This window comes from Enhydra lutris, unplaced genomic scaffold (genome assembly GCF_002288905.1).
Source record: "Enhydra lutris kenyoni isolate GAN:26980312 unplaced genomic scaffold, ASM228890v2 scaffoldscaffold1, whole genome shotgun sequence".
Taxonomy (NCBI): Eukaryota; Metazoa; Chordata; class Mammalia; order Carnivora; family Mustelidae; genus Enhydra; species Enhydra lutris.
The window spans coordinates 28187676-28200503 of record NW_019154085.1 but is presented as its reverse complement, the minus strand read 5'-3'; the positions used below and the strand labels follow the sequence as shown (position 1 = coordinate 28200503).

At 54.9% G+C, this 12828-nt stretch overlaps 1 protein-coding gene across 5 annotated transcripts in view; it reads left to right on the top strand.

The window, feature by feature from the left end:
• LOC111149091 (tensin 1) overlaps window positions 1-12828 on the top strand; it is a 164815-nt gene that overhangs the window by 136127 nt on the left and 15860 nt on the right. For 3 of the 5 annotated variants that reach the window (XM_022506325.1, XM_022506175.1, XM_022506110.1), the window contains 3 exons: window positions 162-358; window positions 1338-1413; window positions 4978-5070. In XM_022506325.1, the coding sequence (XP_022362033.1) occupies window positions 162-358; window positions 1338-1413; window positions 4978-5070 (366 nt within the window). Of the gene's footprint in view, window positions 1-161; window positions 359-1337; window positions 1414-4977; window positions 5071-5670; window positions 5695-6157; window positions 6197-12828 lie in introns of all 5 variants that reach the window. The other 2 variants (XM_022506041.1, XM_022506254.1) reach the window with 2 other exon arrangements.

The window sequence follows — 12828 nt, the reverse complement described above, 5'->3', positions numbered from 1 at the left end:
GATGTGGGCAGAGGGAGGCAGTGGGGAGTCCGGAGGTGAGACAGGCCCAGCTCCAGCGTGGACCCTGGCTGAGACACACCTCCTTCTCTGGGGAACTGGGCCTAATCGATCCTTTCTCGTCTACAATCCTCATTGCCCTCTCTGCCCCGCATTCCTCCCAGGGGTGCAGGCTCGGGAGAAGCAGCCTGCAGAGCCCCCCGCCCCTCTCCGGAGGCGGGCAGCCAGCGATGGACAGTATGAGAACCAGTCTCCAGAACCCGCGTCCCCCCGTAGCCCTGGGGTTCGTTCCCCTGTCCAGTGCGTCTCCCCTGAGCTGGCTCTCACCATCGCCCTCAATCCTGGAGGGCGACCCAAAGAGGTGAGTCCTTGGGCTGCATCCTGTGGCCAGAGAGATAGGAGTGGAGCCTGCCTCAATGGTCTAGGAGTCACAGTGTCACCTGTGTGGCCCTGCCCTATCAGGAAACTCAGTCCTCACCCCGTATCTCTTCTCTGGCACATGGAATCTGGCATTTCCTCCCTAAATAGCTTATATGCTCCCACTTTTTAGATTAACACTGCGATCAAAGTTCCCTCCTTGATTCCTAAAGAGTGCTGTTTAGTAGGATGGTAAGGGTATGACACAGATGACCATAGTCTCTAAGCTCCCAGCCAGACCCTATAGACTGACAAGAGTGGTTTTGAATTCTTTCTAGGTGTGGGGTTTCCTTGGGAGATCTAATTTCAATGCCAAAATGTCTGTCTGTCATGGGAGGCAGTCTGTCATGGGAGGCAGTAGCTTTCACACTTCAAAGAGCAAAACAACCACCAGGGAGCTTGATAAAAATGTTAATTCCCAAGTCTACCTCCAGAGATCCCAGCATATTAGATCTGGGGCAGGGCCTAGGAATAGGCGTTTTAAACATCCATGCTGGAAGATTCTGATATGAGTGACCCATGTCCCAGAAAATCCAGGCTAGCGAGTCATTCTGGCTAAAAATGGCTTTTGGACATCTTTTCTCTGCTGCCTTCTGGCAGGACCTGAGTCCCCCATCCCCAGCCCCATTCTCTTTGGCTCTGTTGCGGAATATTTCCAAGGCAAGTGTTCCTGATTTCCACCCGTGCTGGATCATGGCTTTGCAAATAGAACTTCTCGTTCTCTCAGTGACAGAGGAGTTGGGGTTGGGGGGTGGGCCATGAATGGCCAGGATCTCCCTTTGAACTTTGTGGTTCCTTGAGGACGGGTGGGTGGTAGGGCTGGCAAGGGGACATGTGGGCTTGTTACCTGGGAAACCCGTGCTCTTCAGGGTCACAGCCTCCAGTGGGCATCCCCTCCCACCCCCCCTCTTCTTCTCCCGCAGCCCCATCTGCACAGCTACAAGGAGGCCTTTGAGGAGATGGAGGGAACCTCCCCGACCAGCCCACCATCCAGTGGGGGTAAGAGCTCCTCACTAAGCCTGTCTTCCCTGGGTCCCCGCAAGGCTCTCTCTCAGCCCTGGCCTGAGTAAGCACCTCGGATTTGGGGGGAGATGCTGACAGAGAGCAGGGCTGAGATCTGTCGCTCTGGGTCCAGATGGCTCGTTTCACTTCACCATCCCTGTCCGACTCCCCTTCCTTCCATTGTCCACACGCACGCATGTGGGGGTGCAGCAGCCACCCCTCCACATCGGGATCCTACCGACCTTCTGTGGGGTCTCTGGCCTCCCAAAGTCCAGAATTTTCCTAATCATTGAGAGGTTTTGCATCTTGTGTGCAAAACTCCACCCTCCCATCCTAAAGTGACTCTCTGTGACCTGCTGTGTATCTCTGGTCTTCTGTACCCCTTGATCTCCTTGCTCCTGAGCCCCATTTCTATCTACATCTGGGCACCTCTTCCATTTCACTCAGCCTACTAAGTTTTCATCAGGGGAAGAAAGGAGTCCCCAGCTCATCTGTCCACAGTGTCCGGGCAGGAATATTCAGTCTCTAGCCTGTGATGCACTCACGGGAGAGGCAAAGCCCTGATGGGCAGAGGCCTTTCCATCCAAAGAGAAGATCTGGATGAGTGCAGGGCTGGGGTCGTGTACCTTATGGTAGATGAGACAGGGGGAGCTGGAAGTGGGGTAGCCGTGGAATGACAGCGATGGAGCATGCCTGAGAAGGACTCAGGGTCCCTGTGGCAGGCCTGGGGCAACCAAGGAAGGGGAGACCAGGGAGGGGTGGAGGGTGAGGACGGAGACCAGAGATGGTAGTATGTTCTCCCGAGGGCTGGCTGTCCTGAGGGGAGAATGTGCCCTGGGCTGCGGACCTTGTGTGGGCTGCTGTCTGGGGCACGCAGGAAGCCAAAGCTGGGAGTGGAAGCCATGATCCTCACCAGGGCAGCGTGGCCCAGTGGAAATCCAGCCCAAGTCACGTTTGTGATGGAGCATTTTCTAGTGTTTGCATTGAAAAACATCATAGAAAACTGGAGAAGTAAACTGTAATATTTTTTTGTTTAACCCCAGCTGTCTAAAACATTATCATTTCAATAGCTAGATCAAGATAAAAATATTAATGAGGTATCTTACAAACTTTAAAAAAAATTTTTATTGAGATTCAATCAGCCAACACATCATACCTCATCATTAGTTTCAGATGTCGTGTTCAATGATTCATCAGTCGCCTCTAACGCCCAGTGCTCAAACTTTTTTTTTTTTTCTTTTAATGTGAAAAGAGGCTGGTGAAATTACTTTTAACAGGTTTTAAGGAATTTGAAAGATCTATGATATTATAATTTCAACATGGGATCAATATAAAGAGATACATCGCATTCGTGTTTCCTACCAAATGTTTGAGACCCAGTGTGTGTTACACCTGGAGCGGATCTCAATTCTGATTGGCTGTACGGCCGTCACCGTCCTGCCTGCCATCCCAGACGGTGCGCGCCCAGGGCAGGCTACCCAAGAGGCAACTCCGTGGCCTTTTGTGACTCCCTGGAATCGCTCTCCTTCCTGAGGGTGGTCTTAACCCGCCATCCTCCTGCATGCTTTGATTCGCTGTTGGTCCAGTCAGCCAGGATCTTGGGCATCACCCCATGTGGGATGGAAGCCATCCGGGCGGAGTGAGGCTTAGGTTTTGTCATATGTGTCTGTTCCTGTTCTTCACTCGCTGCCCTGGCCAGCCCTGCAGCCCCAGCAGGGAGAATAAGTCAGAGGTTTCATCAGTGCACAAGGTTGGGAGAGAGGACAGAGGCGGAGAAATGCAAGGAATTCCTCTCTCGGGAAGCAAAAACCTTGCCTGGCTTTGGGGCCGCCCACTTGTCTGCTTCAGCAGAAGAGCCTGATGCGGGGGGACGGGGGCACGAACAACTAGGGAGCTGGAGGAGCTGGAGGTGGAACCGAGAGGAACCTCCCCCTGCCTCTTGTCCTCTTCGTCTTGTCTCAGTGGTCACCCTGTGCCTCTGCAGCACCTCCTTTACCAACACATGCTCGCCTGTGGGCTGGAGATGCTCCACGGGTGTTCAAGGGACTGTGGTCTCTGAGGCTGGGCTCATTCCTCCATGGTTAATTACATTCAGATTCATTCATTTGACAAACATTAATAAGGGTCTGTTGCAAGATGCCATTTTTAGTAATGGGCAGGGGTGCGGGAGGGGGGCAGAAACTGAATCTTTGTGTGTGTGTGTGTGTGTGTGTGTGTGTGTGTGTGTGTTTGTGTAAGGAGAGGGAGTGATAGAGACATGCAAGCTTAGCCTTACCTTGTTACTGGGATGTGTGCATTTGTACACAAATGTCCCCTCTGCTGTGTTATGTCCACTGGGCATCTGAGGACGGTGTGCGGACTCAGTCTGCCCCATCTAGAGCCCTGGGATTTCTCACTATTTCTGTGTGTAACTGTGTGCATGGAGAAGCTATGTATGTTGCTTATAGTGAGAGACTGTAACTTTTTGTTTCCAGTGGGTCTCTCTGTCTTTTGGGGAAAGGAGGAGGAGTCCAGGAGGGTCCTGGGGCTGCCGTGTGGGGACCAGGCACCCGAGGGCTACAGCTCATTTGTTGGGGCCATTGGTGTGTGGCAGACAGGCTTGGGCTCTGGCTGACCTGTGTGGCTGCCTGTCCTCAGGGCCGGTGGCCTCTGCATGCTCCCAGCAGCCGTGATAGGAGACATGGCAGCTGCCCCAGAGAAATCGTGTGACTGGGCATACCAACCACCCTGCCGTTCAGCTCGGAGTCCAGCCACGTCCTTGGCTGGCGGGACAAGGCTGGACAGCCCTTTCTGACCTTGCGTGTTCCATGACACCTCTAGCCCAGCCAGGCAGCTTGGAAGGGCCCTGGGGTTTGCACAGGGAGTTGGTGCTCTTGCCAGAGGAACACCGAGATTTTGGGAGTACAGAGAGCCCCACACTGAGAAATTCTCTCTTCCTGGGCTTTACAAGTGGCATGGTTGGCTGGGGGTCAAAGACCTCCAGCTGAGGGCTGCCCAGGGGTCTCAGGGTTGGCATGGCTCCACCCGTGATCCCTTATTCCCTCCGTCCTTTATAGGATGTGCCTTCTTGTTTTCCCATTTCCTTTTGTTCTCTAAGCCCACCCAAGTGCACGGTGTAGAAAGACGTGTGTGTGTGTTGGGGGAGCAAGAGGATGAGGGAAGAGAGAATATAATCCGGAGGAAGTCAGAGATAGCCAAGGAAAGCCGTGTGTATGTTGTAAGCTATGGCGACGTAAGGGGACCGCAGTGATGCCCCTGGGGGCCCCAGGATAAAAGTTATTTGCTCAAGGTTGAGGGCCAGGGCCGGCTTGAGGGGCATTTGCTGACTTTTTCACTCTACCCTTGGAGCTGTGGAGAAACACGGAAACAGGAAAGGGCAGTGGGAGCAAGGCGGCAACCCCTGGGGCTGGGGCCGGCTCCCCTGTCCCCCTTCCTGCTGCCCACCCTCACCAACATGTCCTCACTTGAGGGTGTCCCCGCTCCTGCCCCCCTTTTCCTCTCCCCACACCTCCCTCATCCCCAGGCTCACTCCCTGTGTCTCCTCTCTTCTTCTTGGCACAGTGCGCTCCCCTCCAGGTCTGGCCAAGACACCCCTGTCTGCTCTCGGCCTGAAACCCCACAACCCAGCGGACATCCTGTTGCACCCTACAGGTGGTGAGTGACTCCAGCTGGAAGGGAGGCGGTAGGGAGGCCAGAGGGAGGAGTAGGGGTCGGAGGACCCCTGTGGTCCTGGGCCGAGCCTCGGGATCTCATCAAAAAATGCCCAGAGGTGATGGGTCCTCAGGACCCTCTGGAAACAAGAAAGCCTGGCTTTGTGTCCACAATGCGGTCAGTCCTGAGGAGGGGGGCTCTCTGCAGGGGTTGAGGGGGATAGGTCCCTCTGCAACCTCGTGCCCATGGACAGGTAGGGTCAGTGCCACTCCAAAGGGGCTTTGAATTGGGGATTTGGATGCTTGGCCTCAGTTTCCTTGGGTTAGCTCCCTGCCAGAAGCCTGGCTCTATCCCCCCATACACACACACACACACACACACACACACACACACACACACACCTGTGCGTGCACACACACACCCCAGTTCCCACCTCCCACTTCCTCACCACATCCCCCAGCTCCCCTCCTCCCTGTGGGCAAGGGGAGAGTAGAGGGCCCTGGTCCCTGAGTGGCCGTTTTGAGCAGGCTGAGACCAGAAGGTTGTCTCTGGTTTTAGGGCTGGGCTGGGGCTCTTGGGGCCAACTTTGCTTTTCTTCCTTAGTCACCAGAAGACTGATCCAGCCAGGTAGGAGGGCAATGACACACATGTGTGACCCACATGGACACACGGCCGGCACAGCCTCCCCCTTGGAGGTGTCTGCATGGCCGGGGACACTGAGTCACCAGGGAGCACAAGGGGCCTGGGGCTTCCTCTCACCAGCCAGCACACTTCTGCTTGAGATGCAAGCCCCAGGCGTAGGGGCTGGCGGTGGGGAGGGGGCGGCTTTGTCCCTGAGACTGAAGCCCTCTTCAGACTATGTGTCCCAAGCCCCCAGGGCCGTGTCAGGGTGGACTTCACCTCTTACCCTGGGCTCCTCTGCCCCGGTCTCACCCCTGCTTTCCTGCCTCTTTTTTCTCAGCGGATTGTCTTTCAGGAAATAATCTCTGTTAATCGATCTCTCTCTCTCCTTTCTGCTTTTCCTCTCCTCCTCACCTGCCTCTCTTTCCTGCCTCTCCTTCCTCCTACCTCTCCTCTCATCTTCCCTCAGAGGAGGATGAGGGGAAGGTGGTGACCGAGCTTCCCAAAGGTAAGTGTGGCTTTGCTGTGTGGCCGCTTCCTGCTCTCTGGGTCTAGGAATGGCCATTCTTGAGTAGCTTGCCCGGGCTGGCTCGGGGGTAGCTCTCTTTCCTGACAGGTCTCAGATGACTGGACACATAGCCTTCTGTTCCCCAACCCCCTACCCTGTGATGAGCTGTCACTCACCCTGGATGTTGCCTGAGTTCTGACGGGCAAGCTGGGCTGGGGTTCAGGCATAGCCGGCTCCAGGCGCCAGGGCGGTGCCATCTGGTGATGACCCCCACCTACAGCCGCACCCCCACTAGCTTGACTGGGGTTGCTGCCAGCCCCCTCGGCGGGCGAAGGGACGCACGTTCTTCTGCTGCCTGGGGGCACTCCATGTGTGTCACTCAAAGCAGGCCTTCTCAGCAGTCTTAGCTGAGAGTAGGCTTCTTGAAGCCCATGCTTGGGGCTTCTCAACACAGATGGTAGGAAGTCTGTCCTTCCGGGAGCTTGGATGCCTCTGGGGCTCTCAGAACAGCGATGAGTCCACCCCCACATGAGTGAGTCGGGACACCCATGCATGTAATTTTGAGTTTCCTGGAGTTCGCATGTTTGTGGCTCAGCTTAACCCTCGATTTAGATGAACTCTGCGTTGTACCTGAAGCAGGGAATGGGATGTAAGCAGAGAAAGGAAAGCAGAGAGGGGACTTGATTGGGTTGGAGACCTTTAACTTATTAGGGACAGAATTCAAATGACAAGTCAGAGCATGAGGTGAAATGAAGAGGGTGCCAGCCTAGGCCTTTTGTGTGTGGCTCTGGGCATCCGTGTCCCCCTCTCCTTCACCAGGGGGCCTTGGATGGGGGGAGGCTGAGGTCCCTTCCAGCTCTGACGTGTTAGATGTTCTGACCTCCCACTTGGGTCCTGGTTCTCTGCAGCCTGGTTTCCTTAAAGGAATTCTATCAGCTTTTCTTCCTTTCTCCCTCCCTTCCTTCCTTCCTCCCTCCCTTCCTTCCTTCCTTCCTTCCTTCCTTTCTTCTTTCTTCCTTCCTTCCTTCCTTCCTTCCTTCCTTCCTTCCTTTCTTTCTTTCCCACAAACGCTCTTAGTGGGAGGTTGTGAGGGGAGATTATTCCAGGAGCTGACAGGCCCTGGATGCTATGTTTCCCGCTTGGGGGCAATGCTTCAGAGAAGTGAGTATTAGCAGTTATGAACTGAGACCTGCCTGTTTTGCCTCACAGATGCCTTTCAGCCTTCACAGCCCCGAGGCCTCCGGCCCTCTTCCCTGTGTCCTGGAGCCACAGAGTTTGGAGGGGAAGGTTCTTGCGGATCTCCTCAGCTACACCCATCATTTTCATGGATGTGGGGCTGAGGCCTGTGTTGTGGGGTTGGGGGTCTGGGGCTTCTGCCCAAGGCCGCAGTGAGGAGGCAGCAGGACCCAGACTGGACCTACTCTTCTCTGTCTCCTCCTGCCTCTAGGCACTGTGCCCTGGGATTCCAGCGTGGGGTTGGAATTGCTGTTGCGGCCTGGGGGGTGGGGCAGGAGAGCGGCAGGGAGCAAGGCTGTGGGCAGCCTGTTCCATTTTTCCTGACTCATGTACCGCCTCCCGTTTCAGACTAAAACACATTCTTTGCTGACCCTCTGAAGTGTTGCTTGATTTCCCTGCTGAGACTTTGATGAGAAATTCAGAGAAAGATGCCTGTGAGGAAAAATGATCAGAGGCAGGATTACCCAGCTAGAGGAAGAACAGACTTTAAGGGAACCTGCTCTGGTCAAGGCACTGTGCTAAATGTTTGTCATGCATTCATTGTCTCATTCACTGATTCATTTATTCAGTATTTTATGTGCCTACCGTGTGCTGTGCCCTGGGCCAGGCTCTGGGAATGTAGTGATAAGCAGTACTGTGACTCCTCATCTCATGGAGCATAGGTAGGAGCAGAAGCCAGAATTAAATTACTTGGAATTACATATTGAGAGAGTGCTCCAAAGGGAAGGGATATAGTTTAGGAGACTTTCTAGCCAAGAACCTGACTTTGGCTGAAGAAGTAAGTTGTGAGGATGAGTGACATTAACTTGGTGAAACTGGTAGGTGAGAAGAGCATTCCATTTGGAGGAAAAGCATGTACAAAGGCCCTGGGGTTGGAGAGGATTGCATTTTTTTCCCCCCTAGGAATAGCATAATCAGTGAGGCTGAGAGTAAGAGGGAGCTAGAGGATGGAGCAAGGGGGAATGTAGTCCGGATGAGGTTCAGCAGGCAGGAGTAGGACTATGCAGGACCATTGTCACACCTTCTTGTTTAGCAATCACAGATGCATCCAAAAGAAAGTGGTAGGAACCCCATTTTACCAATGAGGAGATGATGTTTAGGGCTGTTAAATGTCTTGTCTAAGGCCTAACACGGTCAGTCAGGGGCACGGCTGAGAGCAAATACCAGATCTGTGGAGGCTGCCCCCTTTTCCATGTGACTGCACTGGGCACAACCTCTAAAGAGTGGGCCTGGGGACTGGGCACTCTCCTCCATGAAGGAAGGAGAGGAAGAAAGCCTGCAGCAGTAAAGACATGAGGTCAGCATCAAGAATATCTTCCCAGATGAAACAGGGAAAGAAGGTGTGGAAGCTTCTTTAGGTTAGATTCTGTACAGATGACCAGGTGACTAGATCCTTGGGGGTGGGTGTGCAGTGGCAGGAAATGCACCTCAGGGTGGGGGTGAAGAGCTGACCGTGCCCTGGGCCTGGTGGGGCCAAGTCACTCTTCTGCTTCCTTCTGCTCTCAGCAGCCAACAGCCACTTAGAGTTAAGTCTGAGTTCTGGAATGTTCTATGTGAAGCACCCTCAGGCCCTACCTCTCCTACTCTTCCCAACTCCTTTGGATGCAGCTGCCCCAGGACTGGACGAGAGGAGGAAAGTAGCAGGAGAGGGTGGGAGAGAGGGTTGAGGGACGCGGGAGCGGGTGTGGCCAGGACAGAGGCAGGCACCGGGACAGAGGCAGGCGCTGGGAGGGCTGCTTAGAAATGCTGGTGTGGGGTGGAGCAGGAAAGACCGAGAGGGAGCTTCCCCATCTCTGTTACTTGATCCTGGCTGTGCAGGTGAGTATTCTCATTCCCCTAGTACAGATGAGGAAACTGAGTCCCAGCAAGTTTCAGCAGCCTGTCTCAGGTCACCCCCTCCAGGAGTTGAAAGAAGGGGGATCCTGCGAGTTGTATGTTGTCCTGTGGTTGGGAAGAGAGAAAAAGCCAAAGAATAAACAGAAAAAGGAGGTGTTTTCAATATAACTGAATCTGAAACTGTTTTTGGCCCTAAAGATTGGTTTTGAACAGTTCTGGAGATGGACTCCAGAAAGGAAGTAACTTCCCAAAAGTCCGTCCTTCTCCGGGTTCATGAGAAACAGAGGACTTTGTTCCTCTCTGCCCCCAGTTGGGCCTGGCAGGCCAGGAAGGGGTGACAGATGGTAGCGGACTAGCCGAGCAGAGACGAGGATGGTCGTGTGTCAGGACTGGGGAAGGGAGGGGAACAGGTGAGGACAGGGCCGGGTGGGCTGGGTCACTGAAATCCTATAAGCCTGGGAGCAGAGTCCTGAGGCTGGTTGGCCTCTGAGCCTGAGAACTGTTCCTGCCATGTGGAAGGGAGGCAGGTGCTGCTTCTCCCTGGGGAAGCGATCCTGTTCCCCGAGTTCAGGCAGAACTCTCGTCTGGCTTCTGTGGCTTACAATCCAGTGGCCGTGGGGAAGGGACCGATGACACTGATGCCTTACGAATGTGACCACGCTGGGCTTCCCGACAGCCCAGAATTTCTGATCTGCCATCCCACCACCACCCTGTGCCAACTATGTGCAGGCCCCCGGCTGGAGCTCAGGCTGTCACGTTCAGGCCAGGAGCTGTGAGTGGGGACACAGCCTTGTGTACCGGCGAGCAGGCAAGATGGGAATCAGTGTCCACGGGTCCCTGCTGTGGCTCTGTTCTGACTAGGGGACAGGGTGGTGAGGCCTGTTTTATCTGTTTTACTGCTGGTGGAAGGGATACATGTAGTTTTTTTTTTTTTTTTTTTACAGGTGGGGTGTAGGCTAATGTGTATTGTTTACCCAGTGTATGGGCCCAGGTCCTGGTAGGAAATGGATGGCTCATTCTATGGGACAACAGAGAGGTTCATGGACTATTTAAAAGGTCTGGGTAAAGCAGTGATGGATGGTGAATACCTCCGGGTGATCCCGAGCAGGAAGACGGAGCCATTCCCACACCAAACCTCAGGGAAAGCAGAGAGCTGGCGGAGAGGAACCCTGACCAGAGCTGTGGTCTTCGGTAGAGGGATGCAGGCATTGGCACCTTGACCTTGGCTCCTCACTCTCTCTCCCATCTCCTGCCAGTCTCTTTCACAGGCTGAAGGCCAAAGCCTTCTGGGGCCCTGGGACCTGAGGGGCTGGGCGATCCTGTCAGTAGCGGCCTCCAGGGGCACAGAACGGGCTGGCCAGTGGAACGGGGGACATGGATGGGTGGAAGGGCACAGACTTCAGGAATCACCCACGGGGGCTGTAGCTTGAACTTCTGGGGTCAGTACGAATTCCAGGGGATGAGAAAAGTGAACGTGTGCCTCTCAGGTCCTAGTTCTGATGCATCTCTGCATGGGGTGGGGGGCGCTGGAGGGTGAAAGTCAGGCGTCTGCCAGCTTGTAGGGTAGACGCCTGTCGGGGGCTCGCTGTGTGCCCCAGAGGTGTGTGGGGAGCAGCAAATAGCGATCAGCAAATGGCCTGGGGTGGCCGGGGAGCAGATGGAGCCCTCACTGTCTCCCTGTGGGAGGGGGGTGGCGAGTGTTGCAGGCATGGGGGTGAAGCCCAGAGCCTAGAAGGGTAGGAGGAGTATTCAGGGAGTGACCCAGAATGGTGAGGGGTGAGAAGGGATGGTCAGCCCTGGCATCGTGTCTCCACTGATGTTTCTATGGGGTCCTTGTTGCATGGCAAGGACGCAGCTAGTCCCCCAAGACTACACTGGCTCCCTGATGTTTAGCTGGCTGGCATATGTGCCGTGGGTGAGGGGGCAGGCTCTGGGCCAGACTGCCTGCTTTCCTGGGCCAACTCTGCCCCTTGGTGCTGTGTGATGGGGTGAGCTGCTTACGTTCTCCAATTACTGACGTTCTCCTACTTTCCTCGTGTAATTGTTTGCAATTTTTATCATTATTAATAGTCGTGGCCGACATGCTAACGGACTGGGTAGCTGCCAGTTCTCGGCATCCCCAGGATGCTGGGGCCCTTTCTAGGCCACCAGGAGCCAGCGTTGAGGGTCAGGAGACCGTGGCCACTGATTGGCTATGTATTCTGGGCAGATCTCTCTACCTCTCTGGGCCGAGAAGAGGGGTGAGGTCAGGGGTTAGCCAACTGTGACCAACTCTGGCCTCCTGCCTTTTTTTTTTTTTTCCTGCCTGTTTTTGTAAAGAAAGTTTTATTGTAACATGGCCCTGCTTTTTTGTTTACGAGTGATTGCTGAAAAAGCAGACTTGACTAGCTGCACCAGTGACCATTTCCTAAATGGCCTGAAATATTTACTGTGGAATCTTTTACAAAACAAAATGTGTGCCTGCGCCGGGCCAGAGGGTCTCTGCAGTGTCTCCGGGCTCCAACCCTCAGATGCGGGCAGCACAGAATCCAGGCCTTTGGAGGGAAAGGGGCCTGAGGCTCCTGGGAGGTGGGTGGGTGGCCCCGGCTGGTTGAGGAGACTTTGGAGGAGGCCTCTTGCTACACTGAGCTCCGCCTATACGGACACCAGCTTCGGGCACAGAGCTGGCTGGCTCTGCCTCACGCCATGCTTGTTTGTCCCTTTGCTGACGTCCCGCCCCACCCCCACGTGCCCTGTCCGGCAAAAGTTCCTGGAGCCTGGCCTGCCCAGGGCAGCACAAACCCTCTGGTTCTTCCCTTTCTCAGGCTGGTTTCAGCAGATGCCCTCATTGGGGTCAGTGCATGAGCTGTGCTCTGATCACGTCCTACTTGGGGGAGATAGGGCGGGGCCGGATTTGGAGGTGGTGGGAGCATCATCTATCCCTGATCATGTCCCAGGAGAAGCCAGGAGTGTCCTGCTGCTTCTCCCTGTGTCTTTCAGGCCTGGCCCCACAGGTCTGGGAGAAGGGTCAGGCAGATCCCGGCTGGGGATCAGATCTCCCGGTCTGCCTCCAGATGTCACATGCCCCAGGCCTCAGTGTCCTCACCTGTAGAATGCCCGTTCTGGCCCTTGTCCCCCAACTCCCCAGATTCTTAGGCTCTTCTAAACACCAGGCAGGGATAATGATATCAGTCTCCAGAGGAATGCTAAGTGTGTCAGGCACGGTGGGGGTGGGTGTGTCTTGGCATGGAAGGGACTGGGTGCGTCTCGCGGGCATAGGCCTGTTGCTAGGCCAGCAAGCCTGTTTCTGGATTCTGGGCGTGGGTGGAGCCCACGGGAAGCCTGGCACTGTTCTGAACATGGGCAAGGCTGGGCCGGAGCAGACTCCAGCCATGCCAGGGGGCACCTAGGAGGGAGGAAGCAGCTAAAAGAGGTGCTCAACTATAGGAGGGAAGATTCTATGATAACTGTGTTCAGAGGCAAAGCCGGGGTCCATTTCTGGGAAGCTTCTTGGGGTTCTGTGGGGGCTCTCACAGCTTCTCCAAGACACTGGGAAGTTGGGTAGGCATGGGCTGGCTGAT